The sequence below is a fragment of the Mirounga angustirostris genome, unplaced genomic scaffold, assembly GCF_029215605.1.
Source record: "Mirounga angustirostris isolate CCGP_5_RB_7025 unplaced genomic scaffold, mMirAng1.0.hap1 SCAF_8, whole genome shotgun sequence".
NCBI classification, from domain to species: Eukaryota; Metazoa; Chordata; class Mammalia; order Carnivora; family Phocidae; genus Mirounga; species Mirounga angustirostris.
The window spans coordinates 2,426,141-2,450,110 of NW_026991716.1; the positions used below are offsets into that span (position 1 = coordinate 2,426,141).

Consider the following 23,970-nt stretch of genomic DNA (forward strand, 5'->3'; position numbering starts at 1 on the left):
GGGTTTATGCCCCCTTTCCCGGGCGCATTGTCCTTGTGAAGATCTGCGCCCTTGCAAGCAAATAAACTCTTTTTTAATCCAAACGAGTGTCCTTGAGACTTTTGGAGACGAAACAAGCGCGGTGGTCGACAGGATTCCTCTCGCTGATGGTGGTTCAGGGTCGGTTCGGGCTCCTCAGATTCCGCCCGAAAAGGCTCCACCCCGTTTTGCTGGGCGCGCTCTTCCTCAGCTCTCTGAGCAAAGAGCGGCCCAGAAAAACAAATAAAATTAAGGGGGGGGGGGGGGGAATTCCCGAGCTTGGACGCTCTTTTGGCAGGTTGGAAAAGCGCAGCCCCGGAAGGGACGGCCCTTAGCCACCTGGTTGTGGGAGAGCTACTCTCCGAAAAACCCATCAGAAGGGAAGGAATTAAGAAAAAAGGATCATTTTCTCAGCGTGCAAAAGGTGACCTTAATCATTAATAGACACAAGAGAAAAGCAAAAGCAGCAAGCAGAGTGGCGCAGCGGGAGCGTGCTGGGCCCATAACCCAGAGGTCGATGGATCGAAACCATCCTCTGCTAGGAAGCTTTTTATGCTTGCTTCCCTCTTGCTAAGTTTTTCTCATTAGGCTATGAGCCCAAAAGCCTAAACCAGTTTTTAGATCTTTCATATCCTCCTCTAATTTGGATTCCTCTTCCCCAGCTTTCTTTGAAATCATGCTGTCTCCCAGCAGTCAATTCTCAAAAGCTTCCACCTACCTGAAGTTCGGGAATTGTAAAATCCCTTCCATCCAGGGTGTCCAATAAAAGAGCAATTGGAAATATTCCTTCAGTTGAGGTGGTTTTATATGCTGTAGGGGATTTCATGGAGAAGGAGGTGACAAACTCCATATTTACTTCTGTTAAAATCTTCCAGTAAAGGGGTTTTCAAATTTATTATCTACTTGTGATGTTTTGTTTGCACTGCATACTACTAGTAAATGCAAATATAACTCAAACTAAAAGAATTCATTATAACACAGATTTGTGGTCCCATCAAACAGCAAAATCTCAGATTTCAATATTTACACTTATATTTGGTGCAAACTAGTAGAGTAGCATGATCAAAGAAGGACTTTAAGTAAACATACATTATATTGGCATAAAACTCATTCAAGGAGCAAGAGAATCATATAAATATAAAATTTCCAAGTGTCACAGAAGGGCATGCTTTTTTATTTTTTCCAGGGGATGTTGGCAGTTATTTAATCACTATGGTTTTTAGATTCCATTTGGTACAATAAAGGAGTGTGATGTTACACTTCAAAAAATACTTAAAAGCTTACAATATACCAGTCATTACAGTCTTTGTGCGTATCTGATGAAAAATGTTAGGTAATGGTTATAAAAGCATATGAGGGTGTTCCAAACTGGTTAAAAAAAATCGTTTAGAAGGTAAAATCATCCCCAAACTAGTGAAGTTCAGGGCACGAAGTGGGGGGGAGGGGTTGTATTTGCTGGACATTCCCTTCCCTATGAATGGTTGATTTTTTTTTACATCAATGAATATTTGGCAAAACACAGTAATTCCAACTATTGCTCTCCACTGATTGCTTTCCACTTTTCCTGCTTTGTCATTAGTTTTGTTTTTCTTAGTCATCAAAAGGTGGCCAGTGAGCATATTAAGTATTAATAAGTATTTACGGAAGACAATCAGTTGGTTCCACGTTTCGAGTCCCACTCTTACAAACCGAACGTAAATAAATAAGGATTATTGTATTGATGCTACTTACCCCCCCTCTATCTAAGCCGGGATGGTTTGTTAGACGTAGAACAAACATAACAAACAACAGCTCCCCAGTGAACACCAAGTAGCACTCAGAGTACGTGACTACACTTCTGTTCAGTGAATCAGCCCCATGGACTTGGAACTATTTCTTCAGCTGTCTTCCCCGAGTCCAAGAGTGTATTTACAATACTAATCAACAGCAGTGATGTTCGCTAAAACCATCTGTGTAGACAAATGAAAGCTACTTCCTGGGGCCTATGTGGCTTGGCTGGTGGAGCAAGAGACATTAATTCTAGAGTCAAGGGTCCAAAGCCTCCTGCAGGGGTGACAGCATTTTCTCCTTCGGTGCAGTTTCCTTCCTTTGTTCTTCAAGGGACAGATCCAAGGAACTATACCCGAGGTACCTTACATACACCTAGATACGATTTAAATGTTATATTTTGAGACCTCTGGGGCCTCTTGGGAAATGGTGAGTGTGTTTTGCATATGGAAGAGACGTAGATCCTCGGTGGTCAGAGGCCAGGCTCTGGAGGCAGCCTCTAAGATGACCCCCAGTGATCTTCACCTCTTGATATTCATGCCCTTGCATAGCTCCCCACGGCACTGTATCAGGGCTGGTCTTTTGTGACCGAACGAACTTACGTGATGGATCTGGCTCTCTGGGAAGCCAGTTGCTAAGTCATGGCAGCCCTGTGAAGAGGGCCCCCGGGAGGAGGAAGGGAGTCTTCCTGCCTGCACCTACTGAGCACATGGCTCAGGATCCTCCAGCCACAGGCAAACGTTCAGATGACCCGAGCTCCAGCTGTCGTCTTGTTTGCAACCTCATGAGAGACCATCAGCTGCAACTACCCAGGTGAGGCACTCCTAAATCTCTGACCTATAGATGACACGAGATAATAAATGCTGTCTTTTTTTTAAGCCACTGAATTTGGAGTTACTTGTTACAGTAATAGATGAGTAATACAAACCTCAAACTGAGTTTATGACTTCGGGCTCCCTGAACTCCTCAGGAAATGCATCTAGGATGCCTCTCTACTTAGAGGTCCGCTGTGGGGCTCTGGCTTCTCAGCAGTGGGGATGTTTTCCATTTCTCGTACTCCACAGCTTTCCTAAGGGACAAGATCATTTTTCCTGCAGTTCACTGGGAGTGGGGGTTGAGTTTTCTCTCTAGGTCATCATTAATCTGAGTAAATACCAGGGGGGCACGTGATAATATAGGGTTTTCTCCATTTTGAGCAGATTCCAATGACTTCACTTTGCCTCAGTGTAGAAGTTGCCAAAATAGAAGCACAATTTTGCGTCTACGAGTAAGCGCTCTAGAGAGCAAAAGCAAGGGGGTGCTACCATGCTGTGCTCTGTTCTCTTTTCCTTCTAGATCCTTTTTCTACGTGTCCCTCAGGTCTCTTTAATGTTACTGATTGTCATTTTCTAAAATGAACTCTTTCCTTTCCTAAATTTATTTAAGTCATCTCTACACCCAACATGGGGCTTAAACTCATGACCCCAAGATCAAGAGTCACCTGCTCTTCCAACTGAGCCACCAGGCGCCCCTTTAGAGTGAACTCTTAAAGAATTGATTTATAACATACATACTGACTTAAAACATCCTTAAACTTTTAAAGAATGGATTTATAACTTTTCGAAGCACACAAATCATAAGGATGTAGATCAATAAATTTTCACCCAGAAAACCCACCAGTAAGCTCCATCTAGTTCAAGAAATAAGGTATGGGGGCGCCTGGGTGGCTCAGTCGTTAAGCGTCTGCCTTCGGCTCAGGTCATGATCCCAGGGTCCTGGGATCGAGCCCCACGTCGGGCTCCCTGCTTGGCGGGAAGCCTGCTCCTCCCTCTCCCACTCCCCCTGCTTGTGTTCCCTCTCTCGCTGTGTCTCTCTCTGTTAAATAAATAAAATCTTTAAAAAAAAAAAAAAAGAAAGAAGGTACGGCCAGCACCTCAGGGCCAGCCACGGTCTACCTGTCAGTCACTTTTCCCTGAAAAGTAACCATCATCCTAACTTCTTTTGTTTTGTTGGGGAGGCCCCATGCATGGAGCCCAACGCAGGGCTGAACTCATGACCCTGAATTTGATTTTTAACCATGTAGTTACATTTTTTAATTCGTACTACATCAGAATTTTTTACTGATAGAATTTTTTGTTTTTAGAATTTATATGTATGTTATATTGTATGTATTCATCTACAATGTGCTCTTTTATTCTTGAGGAGACTTTCATAGATTGACTCTAAAGGGATTAATATTTCCCAAATTTTTATCTAGGGGTAATCAGGACCACTGTCTCTATGCATAAGGATTCTAAAACCATGCTCTCCTGCAATTAAAATAATTTTTGTCAGTATTTCTAGATGCAATAGAAATCTCCATTGTGAGCAAGGGGAAATGATCGTATCTGAAATGACAAAGGTAGATGGGGAAACGATGATCATATTGAATCAACACCAGGGCAAGATGAAAGAAAACTAGTGCTGGATCGCCAGCATCAGGTTTTTCTCATATATAGAGTTCATATGAATGGAAAGACCCAAGTTAGTCCCACAGAAGAAAACAAAGCAGCTCACTGGCAAGAGGATAGTATGGGTGGCTTTTGTCTCGGGAAAAGACTGTGGAGAGAGGCTGGGACTGTGGATATGCGTGGGTGTCTTGTGATGCCTGAATAGGACAATCACCATGTGGAAACTGGCCCAAATCATGAAGAGCAAAAAGAAGAAATCTAGCATAAACATGACACTTTGAAACAACACTGAATGGTATGTGAACCGTCTTGTTTTACAGAACATCAGACAATACACGAGTCCAGCTTCAGTGGAACTGTGGGTGGCAGGAGTACTTATGATCACGCACGCGTTCATTAGCACACTGCTTATCCAGGAATAAATCAACAAGGGCAGAATGTGTGTGAAGAATCTGGGCTTGAGCCATGCCCACTTGGAATGAGCGGGACTGATAATAATGGCCTGAGATGTACTCGGTAGCGAAGAAGTGCAAATACAAGCACCCCATGTCACCCTAAAAATGTACAGCACTGCTTTACAACCAATATCCTCCAAAATATTTCTTTCTTTTTTTTTTTTTTTTTTAAAGATTTTATTTATTTGACAGAGAGAGACACAGCGAGAGAGGGAACACAAGCAGGGGGAGTGGGAGAGGGAGGAGCAGACTTCCCGCCGAGCGGGGAGCCCGATGTGGGGCTCGATCCCAGGACCCTGGGATCATGACCTGAGCCGAAGGCAGACGCTTAACGACTGAGCCACCCAGGCGCCCCCCTCCAAAATATTTCTAATTCCAGAGGAGGTCACTATATATACGGGATGCCCCTGAAGACAGCTGTGCTAATGCTGGCCAAAGTTAGGTGAATGAGAATCCCATCTAAGGGCTTTTTCTGATGAGGTTGAATGAATAAGATATACAGATATATAGTGAGTGGCAATAAGCTGTCCATGAACCCAATGCCAGTTCGGACAATCCTGTCATGTTTAGGAACTTGCAGTGATTCATTACTACCTGAGTGGTGGCTTCTGCCCAAGACCTTCCTCCTGAGCTCCAGAAGCACTGACCACACACACACACTCACACGCATTTCCCAAACTCGCTCATGACTTCGTGCCCCACGTTTGCTGCTCCTCTCTCAGGCAGCAGCATTCATTGAGTTCAGAGCTGAGAGTAGGATCATCTCAATATTTTCTACACTCTCACTTCCCTAGTCAAAGAAATGTCATGCTGATTCTATTCCCCACATATAAGCACTATATCCCTCCTTCCCTGGCTCATTCTTCCACATTTATTTTTTTTAAAGATTTTATTTATTCATTTGAGACACAAAGAGAGAGCACGAGTGGAGGGGAGAAGCAGACGCCCCGCTGAGCAGGGAGCCCGATGCGGGGCTCCATCCCAGAACCCTGGGATCATGACCTGAGCCGAAGGCAGACCCTTAACTGGCTGAGCCACCCAGGTGCCCCATCCCCATTTATTTTTTAATTCATGCCTTGAGAATCTCTTTTGTGGTGTACTGTGATGCATTTATAATTAGTTCAATTTTCTTGCTCAACTTTGCCATTCAACTCATCTACTATGTGGAAAATAATTATGTTGGATTGTGTCATATCCTTGCTTAAAACTAATCCAGAAAAACACGAAAAAGCGGTGGGGAGAGAGAAACAAATAACAACGGGGACGAATAGAAAAACCACAAGATGGTAGACTTAAATCCACCTAAATTACAAATTACATAAATCAAATGTAAGTAGGCTAACCATAACAATTAAAAGCTGAATGTTGTCAGACAGGGTTAAAAAAAAAAAAAAGCAAGAGTCAATTATAACCCACCTGCAAGAAATGTTCTTTACAGATAAACACGCAGGAGTGACATCATGGAAACGTCAGGGTTGAGGACTCCAAAAATCACTTCCTCCACAGGAGCAACCACGGAGTTGGCAACAATGAACAGAATCAATGTTTCTGGAAGTCTGAGATCTAGGAGAAAACTTACAGGAACCAGGGGAGTGCTTAATGAGAAAAAGAGGGCTTGATTTTGCTAAGAAAGGCTTATGGCCCTTCTGCCTACCCACCTACCATCCAGCCGTCCTTAGCTCCGCGGTGGCCAGGGAGACCGCGATCGCTATTCCTGGAGTGGCTGGCTGAAATGAAGGGGGAGGCAATACAGACAGCGTGCTTAAAATAAAGTTTGTGGTCTTGTGTTTTGACCTCGTTCTGTGGTTCTCGAGAGAACGGTGCAGAGACCTTTGTTTGAACCATCCCCTCAAGATGGAGCACCACTCTGGATGGCATCTGTTGAAAGCATTTAAAAATACACACTAGCTAAGGCTGCTTGGAGACAGCGATGGCCTATGGGACACGCAGAGGACAGATCCTAAAACCCGAGGAGGAGGGGACTGAAGAGGAGCATTCCCAGGGACAGAGCTCTGAGGGGCGACCCCATACAGGAGGTGGGATAGTTAATTTTATGTGTTATCTTGCCTAGGCTGTCTGTATCCAGGTGTTTGGTCAAACACCAGTCTGGATATTACTTGAAGGTATTTTTTAGATGAGATTAATATTTAAATCAGTAATTTTGAGCAAATCAGAATACCCTACATAATGTGGTGGGTGTCATCCAATCAGTAAAGAAATTCTGCCTCCAGCCTGCCTTGGGACCAGAACTGTAAGATCAGCTCTTCCCTGGGTCTCCAGCCCAGTGGTCTGCCAGTCCCCACAACGGGGTGAGCCAGTTCCTTCAAATCCCTCTATGTGTCTCTCTCTCTGTCTCTGTCTCTCTCCCCACATCCCATTTGTTCTGTTTCTCTGGTGGACCCTGACTTAGCCTACAAAGACAAGCTTAGGATGAACAAAGTAACAAAAAAATATGAAAATAGGGGTGTGTCAAACAGCGAAAGGTTTGCATTAAGGTGGTCTAAAAAATGAAAGACAAGTATTGAAAACAAAGAAAAATTAAGTCAAGAGGCAAGGAGTAAAGATACAGAATTAAAAAAGAATACCTGAATTTCTAGACAAATATATATATATAGATAGATAGATAGTAAAAATTTACAGATTAAAAGCATTATTAAAATGAAACTGGAAATCTTGTTTAACACACAAGCATTAAAAAGTAATATAAAACATTTAATAAGAGGATGAGCATACATAAAGAGGGAAAAGAAGAAATTGAGGAGGATGAGTGGAAAGAGGAGTAAGAATGAAGAAAGAGAAAATAAAAATGAAACATGTAAATCCGTGAAGGAAAAGTGTAAAATAAGAAATAGACTCTATAGTAATGGGAGAAATGATGCTCAAAAATGATACAGCATGAGGAAAAAGAAGAATGCTAGAATTTTAAGAATTATGTGTAAAAAAATTTTTAAAGGATATCGGAGGGAAGAAGAATAAAAGTTCCACACATCCACTTGTGAAATCAGGGAAAAGCAGAAGCACTTATGGGATGCTAGAGATCTAGTTACAGGAAAAAGGAGGATAGCTCTGTACATAAGTGGTTGTAAAAAAGCATAAAGAAAATACATAAAATATCTGGAAGGTATGCAAAACACCTTAAATGAGAAATAAATGGGTACAGAATAAAGCTGAGTAGAATAGAAGGCAGAGGAAAACAAGAGAAGTTGTAACAGAAGGCAGGAGGTGACCCAGTAAAGGAGATTGAGAATCAGATCTTTTAAGAAAGTCACCTAGTGTATGAAGTACAGAGAAGAAAGAGCAGAAGAATAAAAATATTAGAGGGATGTAATGAATGGAATTAAGTAAAGCTTGAGCAAAATGATTAATGCCAAAATAGATTTAAAATGTGAGAAGACAGGGCGCCTGGTTGGCTCAGCCTGTGAAGCCTGCAACTCTTGGTCTCAGGGTTATGAGTTCAAGCCCATGCTGGGTGTAGAGAGGACTTAAAATAAATAAATAAAAAATGAAAAAGTATAGAATATTATTTTTAATAAATAAATAAGATAAAAAAATAAAATACAATGTGAGAGGAATTTTAAAAAGAAATACTGTAAAAGTGGACAATGAAACTTGAGTAGATTTAAACACAGCAAGTGCATTATGAGGATAGGAGATTACTAAAGTACTTAATAAATACTTGTTTAGCACTTATTCTGTTTAAAGCAATGTCCTAATGCTTTACAGATAATTTATTTAATTGTCATAAAATCCATGAGATATGTACAATAATTCTTCCTAATTCACAGACGAAGACCCGAAGAGACTGAGTAACCAGCCCAGGGCCTCCCCGCTAATATGTGGCAGGAACTGAACTGACCCCAGGCAGCCTCTCACCTCCATCCATCCTGCTAACCACTGCTTGGGGAAGGAAGTAGCAGAAAAGAAAAAGAGAAATAAAGGAAGGGAGAAAAAATAAAGAGAAAACAAAAAGACCAAGAGTCAGTGTTTGGTAACCAAAATTAGTAAGAGGTAACACTGAAATAGCAGGAGAAAAATGTGAGCGTAAAGTACATTAATTTGGGAAAGGAACGAATGAGGGTGGTGCTGACTAATAAATGTGCAGGGCCCTGCGCGAGATGAAAACAGGGCCTCTCATGAAAAAGTATTAGGAATTTCGAGATGATAACAGCAAAAGCAATAAGCCAAACCCAGGACTGTCCCCGTGAAGCTGGCCCTAAATAAGAATAAGAAAAGCTTTCAGGAGCCTTAAACCTCCCTCAAATTCTCAGAGCAGAAGGCTTTGAAGAATACTCACCAAAGGAGGTTTCCGCCGCCGGTCAATGCAGGCAGGGCGGGCCCAGACTGCTCGGGGCCCACTGGGAGAGAAGGCGCGTCTTCGTTTGGACTTGTCATCCTCAGTGAACTCGGCCCACTGGGAGAGAAGGCGCTTGGACTTCGTTTGGACTTGTCATCCTCAGTGAAGGTGTCTCTGCAGAGAGCGGATTGCCCCGATGTGTCCAGAGAAGCCACAGATCCCTCTCCAGATACCACGTCCTCCTGGCAAATTTAATATAATCATCAATTAAAATCGCGAACTTAACACCTGGGCACGCTTCTTTTCAGCCCAGGCGATGCATACCCGAGTGTATTCTCCGGGGCTGCAGGACGACCCCAGAGATGAGTCCGCCGTGAGCTTCACGCAGGGGACAGAAAGTGCAGCTCTGCTCTTCCGTGGGCCTTCCTGCAGCGTCCCAGGGAATTTTTCTCCCTTGAACACGGCCGTGATAGCGAAACATTTCGAGTGGGTCTGTATTTCTGAAGTGGTCTTAAAAAGCAATCTGAAACGCTGTTAAGTTTTTTTTTTTCCATGAGCTAGGCCCCAAATTTTAATAGAACCCCTAGTACCTGTATTAGTTGATATGTACAAGATGCCTTAAGATTTAAAATTTTTTACTGTATTTTAATTGCTTTCAACAACATAAGATTTAATATGATACAGTATATTTCACTGTGAAAATGTGAACGCATACAACTACAGGCATATTCAACAATGCAATATATAGAAATAAATACACAGATTTGCACAATATGGCTTTTACAAAATCAAACAGTCAGTAGCTTTAAAGCCTCCGGTACCTCCCTCCTCAATTTCACCTTTTCTTTCTACCCAGAGGCATTGCTATTTTGGGTCTATCATTCTTCCCCCTCCCTCACTCCTATCTCAACCACCTTCAACCTCCCTCTCCCCTAGGTCTGCCTTCTGCGCTCTACCATCCTCCCCTCCCTAAGCCCCCGACTGACCATCTGTCATCTCCCTAGGCAGCACCCCTCCCTGGTCTCTCTCTACATGGCCCATCCAGCACCACCTCAACGTCAATCTTGTTGCTCTGGAAAAATTCCCAGCCACTAATGTGGATTACATCTAAGTCCCTCACCCCCACTGCCTTGCCACCCAATAGTAGTGGACATAGTAACAGCAACCCCTGATTGGTTCTTTAAACATATTTGCTGGCAGCTTCCTCAGAACCAATCCGAGTTCACCCCAAGGCCCTGGGCCTAGATCCTGGAGAAGGCTAGGTTGTGCAGAAGGGCAGATGGGTAAATTAAGCTACACTAAACTGCTTGTCAATTTTGTGGACTAAAACTTAAAAATTGCCATAATTTCTTGCCTACCTGATAATGTGCTGAATGTGTGCATTACCTGCTTAAATAACAAAATAATTAGGTACCCGGGATTTACATATTATGGCACTGTTATACAAATCGCAAAGGAATTTGAAGAGGAGTGAACATGGAATCCAAGCTCCAAGACATTGAAAATTTATTTTAATCTTTTAAATTAGCAGACCTTATTTTTTAATAACAGTTTTAGATTTACAGAAAAACTGAACAGAAAGTACAGGAACTGTCCAGATACTTTCTCCTCCCCCCACCTCCACTCCTAGTTCCCCTCTTAGCAACATCTTGCATTGGTGTGGGACATTTGTGACAACAGATGAATCAATATTGATACATAATTATTAACTAAAGTCCACAGTTTACATTAGGGTTCACTCATTTGTTGTATACTCTATGGGTTTTGCCAAATTCATAATGTCATCTATCCCCCATTATAGTTTCACATAGAATAAAATGCCCCATGCTCCCCCTCCCCAAAACCTCTGATCTTTTTACTCTCTCTAGTTTCGTTTTTTCCAGAATGTCATATAGCTGAAATCACACAGCCTTTTCAGACTGGTTTTGTTCAGGTAGCAATCAATACAGACTTGAGGTTCCTCCCTGTCTTTTCATGACTTCATAGCTCATTTCTGTTTAGTGCTGAATAATATTCCATTGTATGAATGTGCCACAATTTATCATATTCCTCTACTGAAGTGTTTCCTGGTTGCTTCCAATTCCTGGCAACTATAAATAAAGCTTCTATAAACCTTCATGTGCAGGTTTTTGTGTGGACAAAACTTTTCAGCTCATTTAGGTAAATACCTAGAAGTGTGACTGCCAGAGGGCATGGTAAGACTATGTTTTGTTTTGTAAGAAACTGCCAAACTGTCTTCCAAAGAGGCTGTACCATTCTGCATTCCCACCAGCAATGAATGAGAGTTCCTGTTGCTGCACATCCTGACTTGGTATCACCAGTGTCCTGGATTATAGCCACTCTAACGTGTGTCATGGCATCTCATTGATGCTTGATTTTGCAATTCTCTCATGATGTATGATGTCGGGCATTGTTACACATGCATATTTGTCATCCGTGTATCTTCCATGGTGACTTACCTATTCAGGTCCTTTGCCCATTTCTAAACTAGGTTTTTAAAAAACTCATTGTGAGTTTTGACAGCTTTATGTTTATTTTGGATACCAGTCCTTTATCAGATAGGTTTTGCAAATATTTTCTCTCAGTCTGTGGCTTGTCTTTTCATTCTCTTAACAGTGTCTTTAGAGTGGAAGTTTTTAATTTTAATGAAATCCAATAGATCAATTTTTTCTTTCAATGCCAAGATGTTTGATGCTGTCTGTCTCCTTACCTGGCAGGGACTTCTAACTCAGGGCCGCTATTGTGAAGCCATCATGCATAAAGGATGCTCAAAGTAACCTTCCGTTCTCCCCTCTCATTCTCCCAGAACCCCAGCTAGGCGGGTCAAGGATCAAAGTCCACATCCCTACTTAGGCCTCGTTGCCTGGGTTCCTGAACTCTTCCGATGGCCTCCTTCTTGACTCCTGGCTCCAGACACTGACTTCAAATACATCTTCCTTGCAACTAACTTTTTTTTTCCTTTTTAATCTTTCTTTTTAAATATGGAAATAGTTTGATTTTTTTAATGAGATAGAACCTTGTAGAAAATATGAAACAGTGCAGGAAAACCAAAAGAATTCCTTGCAAACCCACTCCAGTAACACACCAGAGATAACCACTATGTTAATGCTTTGGTCAATATCCTCCCTTCTTCTCTGACCACGTCTCTATCTAAAAATCTATAGCTATATTTTCACACAAATAAAGCCTAGAATTTAAAGCTGCATGAGGTCGGGCGCCTGGGTGGCTCAGCTGGTTAAGCGACTGCCTTCGGCTCAGGTCATGATCCTGGAGTCCCGGGATCGAGTCCCGGGATCATCGGGCTCCCTGCTCCCTGCTCCCTCCTCTGACCCTCCCCCCTCTCATGTGTTCTCTCTGTCTCAAATAAATAAATAAGATCTTTAAAAAAATAAAAATAAAATAAAATTGCATGAGGTTAAGAAGAAGCCTTATCTATCATGGACACAGACAAGCAATATATGAAGGTCAGCCTTACCTTTGCTGGAACGACCCAGGCCTCGGGGCGCCCGGCAGCGGGGGCGAGAGCAGCCTCGGGCCTTGACTCCTGGGCAGCACGAGACTTCGATCATTTCCTTGTCCAGAAATCGCTGCCTCTCGGGTCTTCTATTCAGAACCTTGTACTTTTAACTGAATGGAACAGGGGGAGCTTTTCTTTCCCGAGGACACTGAAGTCGCGGGCAGGGGAGACTCCAGGAGGAGACGGATCCACAGAAAGTCACGAAGGACTCGAGAAGGGAAACTACTGCGCACCCGGGAGCAGAGTGTTCCCTCCAGCCTTTCTCTAGTGTCTCCGTCCCGACCCGCTCCTCCCGGGGACTGAAGGCAGCGTCCTCGCCTCGCGGCGCCACGGCCCGCTGCGCCCGAGCCACTCCGCGCTGGGTCTCTCTCCAGGGCCCTCCTGTCGTCCCGCCGACGACTGAAGGGCGACCGGGATTCGGGCGCGGGGCGGAGACCCAGGACGGGTCCGGGAGGTGGCGGTGGCGGGAGCTCGTCCTCTCGCCCGTCCGACCTGGCGACGAAGAGGTAAAGGCAGCAGGAAAGGAGAGGCGTGGGAAACGCCCGCCGAGTCCCCGAATTCAGCGCCCAGGGTTGCTGGCTGCCACGGGGGCCCTGTCGGCTCTCCAGCCCTGCGCACCCCGAGCGCCGCCCCCACCCACCCTGCGGGGCTCCGGCCGCCAGCCTTACCCCGACTCCGGGCCGCGCGCCTGGACCCCTGAGTGGCCGCAGCGGGAGCCTGGACACCCGGCGCCCACTCGACTGCAGCTCGCAGACGGCGCCGGCGCGGCGGGCGCGGACGCGGAGTGAGGCCGAGTGGGGCCGCGCGCCGCCGCCGCCCGGCCCGTCCCCGGCGCGCCCCCCGCCGCCCCGCCCCCTCGGCGCGCGCCGCCGCCCCGCCCCTCCCCGGCGCGCGCCCCGCCGCCCGGCCCCTCCCCGGCGCGCCCCCCGCCGCCCCGCCCCCTCGGCGCGCGCCCCGCCGCCCGGCCCCTCCCCGGCGCGCCCCCCGCCGCCCCGCCCCCTCGGCGCGCGCCGCCGCCCCGCCCCTCCCCGGCGCGCGCCCCGCCGCCCGGCCCCTCCCCGGCGCGCCCCCCGCCGCCCCGCCCCCTCGGCGCGCGCCGCCGCCCCTCCCCGGGGCGCCCCGCAGCCCCCCCCTCCGCGGCGCGCGCCGCCGCCTCCCGGCCCCTCCCCGGCGCGCCCCCCGCCGCCCCGCCCCTCCCCGGCGCGCGCCGCCGCCGCCCGGCCCCGCCCCGGCGCGCGCGCCCCGCCCCCCGCCCCGCCCCTCCCCGGCGCGCCCCCCGCCGCCCCGCCCCCCGCGGCGCGCGCCCCGCCGCCCCTGAGAGCGCACGGCCCCGAGCGCCCCGCGGAAGCCTCAGAACCGCACCGCAAGCTACTGGGGCTGCCGGGGCCGCTCTCTGTTCCCACCGGGCGCCGACCTGTGGGTGCCGGGCCAGGGAGGGTGCCGAGCGCCCCGAGACCCTCGCACTTTCCTCGCGCCAGGATCCCAACCGTCAGCGGAACGCCGCGCACTCCGACTCCGGCTGGGTCAGTCAGAAACCTCGGGAACCGACCCGCCTCCTCGCTCCGCATGGGCAGTTACCTGGGCAAGCCGGGGTCCCCGCCGTCGTCCCCAGCGCAGACGCGCGCAGGCTCTTCGGAGAGGCCGCTGAAGCGCCGGCCGGCTCAGCCCCTCCATCGGGTCCACCGGCTCCCGCACGTCCATCGCGCCCCCCCCGCCCTGCGGCACGGACGTGCGAGGCGGCAGCCGCCCCGGGAGCCGGCCAGGCCCACCGCGTGCGCGGCCCATGGGGCTTGGAGGCGCCTTCCCATGGAGAGGCCCCGGGATTCCATCGTGGGGCCTCTTCCCTCAGACTGGTGGGACAGTTACGTCAAGCGGGCTGTGTGGTCTCCTCGGCACCCCCGGGCGGCAGGGAGCCCGGTGACCATCAGGATAGCCCCTCCTGAGCGGGGAGCGCTTGCCTCCACTTCCCCCGCAGCGGCGATCGCCTCCGCAGGGCCTTCGCCCTCTGAGAAGCCCCCAGACCCGTGTGCGAAGGAGACGGTGCTGAGGGCCCTCAGGGAGTGCAAGAAAGGGAGGGTGAGGTTTGAAGAACCGCTGTTGCCCGACGGCGGCTCGCACAGTAAGAGAGGGAGTCCGGACACCAGACCATCCGCGTTTAAGCCGCTGGTGAAAAATGGAGTCCTCACTTCTTTCGTGCCCAGGCCCGGGCCTCTGAAGAGAAGCCTCGAGTCCTGGAGCTCCGGTCGCAGCAGCCCGAAGAAGAGGCCCAGTCGCTCCCCCGTGAGCTCCTTGGCCAGCACAGGCAGCCCGCTCGGCTCCGGAAGAAATGCTATCACGAGTTCTTACAGCTCTTCTAGAGCTTTCTGTGAGCCCTGGAAGAGAAGTGTTCCCAGTGCATCCCTGCAGACACCAGAGTGGCCAGTAAAAAGGAAGGAAAAGGGTCATCAGCCTCACTCCCCAGTCGCACTGGAATCAGACGAGTCCCCAGCATCAACTGGCAGCTCTGGGCAGCAGAGTCAGGAGATCCCACGGCCACTCTCTAGTCCCGGGGACCTGCTGTCACTGACCCCACCTCCCCAGCTTGGTGATGCAGACCCTGAAGAGGGCCTGGCCTTAGGGCAGAGAGGTGGACTCCAGGGGAGCGACAGAGCCGGAGAGGAGACAACTGAGGTCACCAGAGACTCTGCCTCTGAGACGTGCTCTGCTCTTCAGCCTTCCCTGTCTCTCACCCTGCTTTCCGCAGGCCCGGCTCCAACCCAGGGCACAAGTCCACAGCTGGAAAGCTTAACAAAAACGCAGAGGTCTCCCCTGGCCCTGCCACCATCTCCTGAAGACGGCGTCCGTAGAGCGCAGTCCGCTGGCAAGGAGCATGGCCTGCTGTCCTCCCGAGGCCGCTCACGGTCCGAGCCCCTTCCAGGCACCTCTTCAGACTCACGGCCCACGGCAGCTTTCATCCTTCTGACCCCTGTTTCTCCCACGTCACCGGCCACTGACGCCACATGGCCCCCTGCGAGCTCTCAGGCTGACAGGACTACCATGCCCCCGAGGCTGCCTGCCCTGAGCCCTGCAGGGCTCACTGTGCAGAGTACTCCGTCTGGAATGAGCAGCCCAGCTCCCCATCTTCCTGCATCTGCACCTCCTGTCGCGGCTTCTGCGGGCCCCACGTGGAACCCCATTTTGGGGCTCCCACCCGAGAGTGAGACTGGAGGCTCCTTATACTCCAGAACTTCAGTCACCGCGACAGCATCTTCAACTCCAAGCGTCTCGACTCCCACCTTCAAGCCTATCTTTGGCGGCATAGGACCCCTTAGAGCGACGCCCGTCATGGCGCCTTTCTCTCTCAAGCAGGCCTCTCCTCTGGCTCCTGCCGCTTCTGCCCATCTGCTCCGTGGCCTGGTCAAAGCTACCTCTGTCGTCGTGTCTGCCACCCCAGTTCTCACGTCCAAAGACTCTGCTTTCGTGGCACCTTTGGATCTGGGCGTAGTGAACGTCACCAGGAGCACGGCCGGCACTTTCTGCCTCCCGTCGGCCTGCCACACCTTCAGGGCCAGCTTCGGCCCGGCCACAAGCTTCATTTTCCCAGCCCAGCAGCGTGCTACCATTCCTACCGTACACGCGGTCACCATCTTTAGCCAGGTCCTTTCCAGCACTGTCCAGATATCCCCTAGTACAAGCACCGCCAATTTCAGGGCTGTGGGCGGTCCTCTGGCAGCTTCAGCCCTGGTAACCCCACACCAGCCCTCGTTATCATCCAGCAGGCCCAGTCCGACCCCAGCATTCGCAGTTCCCTTGGGCTCAGGCTCGAGGCCACCCTTCCCGCTCTCCCCCGGAGCCACTCCCCAGCCGGCGCTGGGGGCTGCAGGTGGGCAGAAGCAAGGGGCCCCCCAACCAACCCTTGGCCCAAGCTTCAGTAGGCCTTTCAGTTTTGGAAGCTCAGCCGTGGCATCCCCCACCCCAAGCCCCACTGCAGCTCAGCCAGCCTTCAGCAGTGCCTCGCACTCACACCTCGGGCGTTGGACACCCTCCGCCTCCGCCCGTCGCCTCCCTGCCGTCATCTTGCCGACTTTTGGCCGCACTCCAGCAGGGTTCCCCTTCGGTCAAGCTGGTACAACTGGGTTTGGGGCTGTGGCCCAGACGCACGGGAATGGCGCCTGTGGCTCAGTGTTTGGCAGCACAGCCCCACGACCTTTTGCCTTTGGGGGATCAGTGACCCCTATGGACTGTGGGGAGTCTGGGATCAGTGCCACTGCCCCAGACAGGAGCTCCCACTCTGGGGCATCCGGCATTGGAGCAGGGCCAAGCCAGACCGCTGGCACCCTCACACCCTTTGGAAAAGCCTGGAGCCGGAACACGCCAGGCCTGACCAACCAGAGCTCACCTTTTGTCTTGGGGAGGGCCAGCGTTTCTGCAAGAAAAGCTATGTTTGGGGGCCCCTGCATGGCCCCCTTTGCTCAGAGCACCCCCGTCCCTGGGCCAGTAATGACAAGCAGCAGCCTCGGCTGTGGGATGCCCTCTCCACCTGCCCAGGGTTGTGCTGGGAGAGGACTTTTCAGATCATCAGCCTCTTCATTTTCCATTGGTGCAAAATCAAAAACCCCAAAGAATCGGGAGCAAGGGCATTCCCGAAGGCATCATGCCCACAAGAAATAGCCTGCGTCCCCGGTCCTCTGATCTGGACCTCAGGATTGTGAAGAGCCTCGGTGTCTTCCAATTCTCGAAAGCAAACGTCCCCCAGATCTAAGGCTAGAGCTTTACATATGCACCCTGTGGGTCCCAATCTATAATCCAGAAGAAGGTGAAGGACCAAGGTATCTAGTGGAAACAGCAGAATGAAACCGGGTGAGACCAAACCTTTGGAACTGAAGAAACTCTCCTCTCGCCCGCTCCTCTCTGTGTCAGGTGCAGGGCAGTCAGCCCTGCCTCTAGCTTTTTCCTTGGGATAGACATGCCAGAGCAGCCCAAGCTCTCTTGCATCTCTGGCGGGAGGAACAGATTCTAAGTCTTAGCCTGCTTTTATTTGGCCCTCAGAAGTAGCTCCCCTTCTCTTGTCCCCCAGGAATCCTCACTCCTCACCGCTTTGTTCCTCAATGAGTGCTTGGAGGAGCTTTTGATGTCATTTGATGAAATCTGATGTAATTGTCCTTGACTGATGAGCCCTTGAGGGCGCACATGTCCTGTGCTTGCTGTCAGTTCCCCCCCACCAAGCCGTTTTAATCTTTTCCTGGGAGAGCTGGTGCTCTGGCCCCTCCCTTTTCCCTGCCAATTTAGCCCCTCACAGATGGGTAGGTCAAGCCTCAGTCTGTCAGAGCCCAGTTGCCACTCCTCGTTCCAGAAAAGGGAAGCTCCCGGCCAGTGTCCCTCCAGGCTTGGAGCAAGCCGCCCGGCCTTCTGCTTGCCACTCCCCAGTGTGTCTGTGCAGACTTGCTCTCATCACTTTGTCAACACTACTGTGCATTTTGTACTTTCAGCTGAGTTTGGAGGAGGAATGGCTTGTAGGAGTGATGTTATGCGGAGAGACAAAGCACCAGTAAGAAGGTTTCTGGGACCGGGCTGATTGTATAGGGCCAGCAGCACCACTTAATGGCTGCAGGTGTTGATTCCTGAACTCACAACAGTGTTTTGACTTCAAGGGATGACTTCTCAAGAAGTAATAGGGCCCGGAGTGGGAAGGACAGGTTCTTCTCCCTATTATATTCCTGATCTCTACAGTATGAGCCAGAAATGTCCAATTAGGGAGCCAAAGTTTACATTTCATATTTTCTTTTAATCTGTGCCTCCACGTTCACATCTCTCCCGGAGAGGACAGGCAGGGCAGGAAGCCTCTTGGACCTGAGAACACAGGAGAAAGGGAGAAACAGCAGATACATCAGCAGACTTCTGCCCTGTAGCCAATAGGAGGTCTGTGAGTGAGCTGTGACATATTCCTTAGCACTTCCTAGTGGGAAAAAAAGAGGCAAGAATGACTCCCTGAATACATCTATCTCCTGTTTTATGGATACCTTGGAAGAGGTCCAATTGGAAAAATAAGCAATCTTAAATTGGTTGATAAAATAAAAATAAATTGTTGAAATAAGTATATGATACAGGAATTACTGTTAAACTCATATCAAGAGAGACGCAGAAAGACGTTAAGAAGCTTGCCCAAACCCACCCCGTTAGTAAAGGTAGATTTCGGATTTAAAGCTTCATGGCTCCGAAGTCTGTGGTCACCTCTCCCTCACTATGGCAGGCCACCAGAGTTAGAGGTCTCCTACAGGTATGTCTGACTCCAAATATCCATGCTGTTTCAACTTTTTAAGGCATCCCATGACCTAAGATCGCCATCTTACAGAGGGGGGCAAGAGGAAGAGATAGGACTCTGTCTACTGCTCTTTACATGATAATTTAATATTTATCTCGTGATGACCCTATGCCCTGTATTGTGCTTTGTACCAGACATTCAGAGGCAAAGGACAATTCCTCTTTGGGAAAATTAATTGTGTGGGGAGATTGGTAAGTAAGCCAATGAGTCCAACACAAATGCCAAATGCCAAGGGAATGGAAGCAGAGCAGGTCATCTTATTTAAGACTCAGAACTTGAATTCTGTCTTAGTGTGTTCTGAGCACCAAGTGGAAAGGGGTCATTGCAGGCTGAAGGCGGAGCATGTGCACTGATAGGTCTGGAAGACAGAACAGGTCTACTGGGTTAACTTCCAACTTCCAGATACCGGGATACTTCCAGGCATGGCTGGGGAGAAGAACGGGCAGATCGTGGGCAGATTGTGGGCAGATCGTGGGGCAGATCATGGGCAGAACATGGGGCAGATCGTGGGCAGATCTTGGGCGGATCATGGGCAGATCGTGGGGCAGATCATGGGGCAGATCGTGGGGCAGATCATGGGGCAGATTGTGGGCAGATCATGGGGCAGATCGTGGGCAGATCTTGGGCAGATCATGGGGCAGATTGTGAGGCCGGTCATGGGGCAGATCGTGGGCAGATCATAGGGCAGATCATGGGCAGATTGTGGGGCAGATCATGGGGCAGATTGTGGGCAGATCATGGGCAGATCTTGGGGCAGATTTTGGGGCAGGTCATGGGGCAGATCATGGGCAGATCGTGGGGCAGATCATGGGGCAGATTGTGAGCAGATCATGGGCAGATCTTGGGCAGATCATGGGGCAGATCATGGGGCAGGTCATGGGACAGATTGTGGGCAGATCATGGGGCAGGTCATGGGCAGATCTTGGGCAGATCATGGGGCAGGTCATGGGGCAGATTGTGGGCAGATCGTGGGGCAGGTCATGGGGCAGATGGTGGGGCAGGTCATGGGGCAGATCGTGGGGCAAGTCATGGGGCAGATCGTGGGGCAGGTCATGGGGCAGACTGTGGGCAGATCGTGGGCAGATCATGGGCAGATTGTGGGGCAGGTCATGGGGCGGATCGTAGGCAAATCATGGGCAGATCGTGGAGAGATCATGGGCAGATCGTGGGCGTGTTCACAAACCAGGTGCAGTATGGACACTGTTCTAAACACAATGGAGAGCCATGGAAAGATTTTAAGTAAGGAAGAGACAAGTGTGGGTTTGAGAGCTCTGGCTGTCACGTGAGGGAGAAATCACACAGGGATAGACTGGAGGCTTGAAGACTTGGGAGAATGTGAAGACACCTGCAAATGTTAAAAATGTGAGTTCGAACTAGGTCACTAACAGTGACTGCTAAGTAGGCGGAGGGAGAGCAGAAATTAAGGAGCAGGAATGGGTAACAGATTGCATGTTTGTGGGCATAGGAGAGAGTCAGAATGAAGAAAAGGGGTTGCTGAAGAAGATGGATTCTTAGCCATCTGGCTTGGAAGAGTGGATAACACACTTTGGGCAGAATACATGGAATTTCACATAGAATGTGAAATGACTATAGGATGTGAAGGAAATGTTCAGCAGGCTATTCAATCAATAATTCACTCAAAAAACACTGGCCAACTGATATTGGTTATTAGGCACTCTTCTAATATTTGGGATGTATTAGTAACAGACAAAATTCCTATTCTTATGGAGCTTTTATTCTGGGTGGTGATAAACAATAAACATAATAGAAAGTAACTACTAGGTGAAAGAGCTGGTAAATGGCATGACCCAAATACAGATCGAACAGGGCGGGTGGATTAAAATGGGGCCAGAGTTTCATCTGCGGTCTTATGAGAAGCTGACAACTGAGCAAAGATGTGAATTCAATGACAGACATAGCCGTATCAGCGAAAGAGGGAAGAGGATCCCAGGCAAGGAGAACTCGTCCTAGGCTCCAGAGTGGGATGTGGAGCAGGGGGAGGCTTTGGGGCAAAGAAATGACAGGATCCGACTCACTTTTAGGTATTATTATTCTGACTGCTGGCTGAGATGAGACTGCAGAGTAAGAGAGGAGGTGCACAGACTGGGAAGAGGGTTCTAGAAGAGTCCACATGAGAGATAATGGTGGCCTAGAGCAGTCACAGTGGAAGTGGTGAAAAATGGTCAGATTTTGTACATATTTTCAGAGCTTTGCTCTTAAATTGGTTGTGAGGTGTGAGATGAAGAGATGAGCCCAGGATAAAGCAGGATTTTTAGTTTGAGCAACTGAAAGGACAGAATGTCTGGCGGGGGCTAGAGGAATATTTGAGCCTTGTCAATGTGCATTAAAATATGGAAAGAGATGGTATGCCTTAGGGGGAGGGTATAGAGGGTGAAAAAGAGGGCTGAATTAGTGTTTTTTGATCAGTAGGAAATTAGTGAACTTCTCAACTGTATTGTTATAAGGAGCTCAATTCTCCAAAAACAATAATACTGTTTCATTTCATACAATTAACAAAAATGAATTCCAAATGTATTAATGACTCTAAGAATAGGAAATAAAATCATTTTAAAATTCAGAAGAAAATATAGATTATGTTTACATCCTGGGGACAAGAAAGTCCTTCTTACAACCAAAAATAAAATAAATTACATATATATATGTTAAAATTAAACTTTGTAATAAAAAACATCCAAAACCGAAGGACTTTTGTGAAACTGGGAGAAGTACTTCAAGCAAATAGAAGATATTATCATATACATATATATCACCACATCAAGAAGCAAAAAACAAAGAACTCAAAAGAAAACTAGGAAGGAATGTAAATATAAAATTCAGAAAAAAGATACTGTTCCTCTCTATGAAGGATTCTAATTTGACTAGCAATTAGTGAATGAAATTTCTAAAGGTACGCATTTATTTTTTTTTAAGATTTTATTTATTTATTTGACAGAGAGAGCACAAGCAGGGGGAGTGGGAGAAGGAGAAGCAGGCTTCCCACTGAGTGGAGAACCCGATGCGGGACTCGATCCCAGGACCCTGGGATCATGACTTGAGCAGAAGGCAGACGCTTAACCGATTGAGCCACCCAGGTGTCCCTAAATGTATGCATTTAAATTTGAAAATTTAAAATGTAATAACACTCTAAAATGTTCACAATATAAAAAGTGGACACAAGTGTGAGAGACGAAGCCAAGCCCAGAAAGAAACAGCACAAAATCAGAAGCTAGAGGCAGGCTCTGCCAGGGTTTGGGCAGCTCGGTGCTGGGGAGGATGCACCCGAGTCTGGGAGGAACAGCATCAGCCCCTAGTGACGTATGTTCTGTTGGGGGTCAGGGACACATTGCCATGCCCATGATAGCCTGGGTGAGTTCTCCCCGGAAATTCTTCTCCCCTGGCTCCAACTCCAGGCTCAACGAGCAACCTCCACTTTCCTAATCAGGTTGTTTTGGCACCTCAATCTGGGCACCACGATGGATCCCATTAGTTATTTCACTATAAGGGCATAGTCCCTACTGACACCTCAAAATACATCTGCCAAGAGTGTTTTGTGGTTTATGATGAACTTTACCTTCCCTGACAACATTCTTAGTTTCTAGACTGGCCGTGCTGAGTGCTAAGTCCCAGGAAGCCTGGTTGTACTGTTTTTTACTGCTGCAGAACACATTACCCCAAACTTAGCAGCCTAAAACAACACACGTTAACCCATAGTTACTGTGGGTCAAGAGTTTGAACGCGACTCAGCTGGGTCTTCTGCTTAGGATCTCACTAAGTGGCAATGAAGGTGTTAGCTGAGGTGATGATCTCGTCTGAGGTTGACTGCGGAAGGAAGCACTTTCAAGCACACTCCAGTTGTTGATAGAACTCTGTTCTTCGCTGCTACAGGATGAGGACATCAGTTTCTTGCTGTCTGTCGGTGAAGGGCAAGCCATGGTAGCTGGCCATGTGGGCCACCAACATGAATAGGCCACCACTGGCCCCTTGCTTCCTCAAAGCCAGGAAAGGGGAGGTGGGGAGAGACATAGAGATGCAGGTAGGGGTGGGATTAGGGCAGGCCCCAGCAAACAAATGGGTGCTACTATGTCATTCACGTCATCATGCACACATCGTCACATACCTGCTGTCGTCTTGCCATATTCTGTTAGAAGAAAAAACACAGGTCTTGCCAGACGCTCAAGGGAACCGATCACACAGGGGCATGGCCATCAGGAGGGAGGGACTGTGGGGATCATAGTAAGAGTTTGTTTGCCATGCTGGTGTAGCTGGCCCAGTTCATCTCCACCCACAACGCTTGTGTGTCAGGTCTTACCGTGTCACCGTCACGGAAAATGAAAAACAAAAACAACCACTAGCCTGGGGGTGGGTGGGCATAGTCCATTCAATAGAAGGCACTCAAAAAGGATTTACTGAAGTAAAATGTAGTTTTATTTTATATAGTATTTATTGTATATACATATTTTAATGTATCACTTTTTATTTAATTATATTTATGCATATTTTCCTACTACAGCAAATATAGGAGTGTAGCCTTTGGCAAACAATGCATCTTTAGAAGCTCAAAATTTGGGACGCCTGGGTGACTCAGTCATTGGGCGTTTGCCTTCGGCTCGGGTCATAATCCCAGCGTCCTGGGATCGGCCCCGCATCAGGTCCCATATCGGGCCCCCTGCCCGGCGGGAAGCCTGCTCTTCCCTCTCCCGCTCCCCCTGCTTGTGTTCCCTCTCTCACTGTCTCTCTCTCTGTCAAATAAATAAATAAATCTTTAAAAAAAGCTCAAAATTTTTCTTAAACCATGCAAACCTGTGGCACATGAAACATACTTTCTTCTTCTTTTTTTTTTTTTTAACTAGGCACCAACGCAGGGCTTGAACTCATGACTCTGAGATGCAGACCTGAGCTGAGATCAAGAGTCAGGTGCTTAACTAACTGAGCCACCCAGACATTCCTATATTTTCTTAATCTTGAGAAATCTAAATTTCCATTGTGGTTGTAATTTCTCATGTTTTATTACGCTTTTGCAATCTAAATGACTACTCTAGTAGAGTTGAGACACGTATCTGTTGAATGTAGAAGACAAGATTTTTTTGTATCTTAGGGGGCTCATTTTAAAGCAGTCCAGACCGTACCATGAAAAATACAAATAAGTTTAGGGGCACCTGGCTGGCTGAGTCAGGAGAGTCTGCAAATCT

The 23,970-nt window shown here is 48.5% G+C and overlaps 2 protein-coding genes, 1 long non-coding RNA gene and 1 other non-coding gene across 4 annotated transcripts; 2 read left to right on the plus strand and 2 right to left on the minus strand.

Moving 5' to 3' along the window:
- The first annotated feature begins 487 nt into the window (after positions 1-487).
- On the plus strand, positions 488-559 carry TRNAM-CAU (transfer RNA methionine (anticodon CAU)). Its single transcript has one exon. It is a non-coding gene; the product is annotated as a tRNA-Met (tRNA).
- Positions 530-13,297, minus strand: LOC135365516 (uncharacterized). The gene is made up of 6 exons (XR_010413464.1): positions 13,149-13,297; positions 12,439-12,972; positions 8,964-9,205; positions 6,086-6,243; positions 2,714-2,854; positions 530-2,622 (listed from the first exon to the last, which is right to left on the minus strand). It is a non-coding gene; the product is annotated as an uncharacterized LOC135365516 (long non-coding RNA).
- LOC123837164 (vomeronasal type-1 receptor 45-like) lies at positions 4,211-5,356 on the minus strand. The gene is made up of 2 exons (XM_064597920.1): positions 5,334-5,356; positions 4,211-4,969 (listed from the first exon to the last, which is right to left on the minus strand). The coding sequence occupies exons 1-2, from the start codon at positions 5,354-5,356 to the stop codon at positions 4,222-4,224; spliced, it is 771 nt and encodes a 256-aa protein (XP_064453990.1). The 3' UTR covers positions 4,211-4,221.
- Positions 13,298-13,883: 586 nt separating the features above from the next.
- Positions 13,884-17,879, plus strand: POM121L2 (POM121 transmembrane nucleoporin like 2). The gene has a single exon (XM_045865937.2). It carries the CDS (start codon positions 14,047-14,049, stop codon positions 17,128-17,130), a length of 3,084 nt encoding a protein of 1,027 aa, XP_045721893.2. The 5' UTR covers positions 13,884-14,046; the 3' UTR covers positions 17,131-17,879.
- Positions 17,880-23,970: the final 6,091 nt, after the last annotated feature.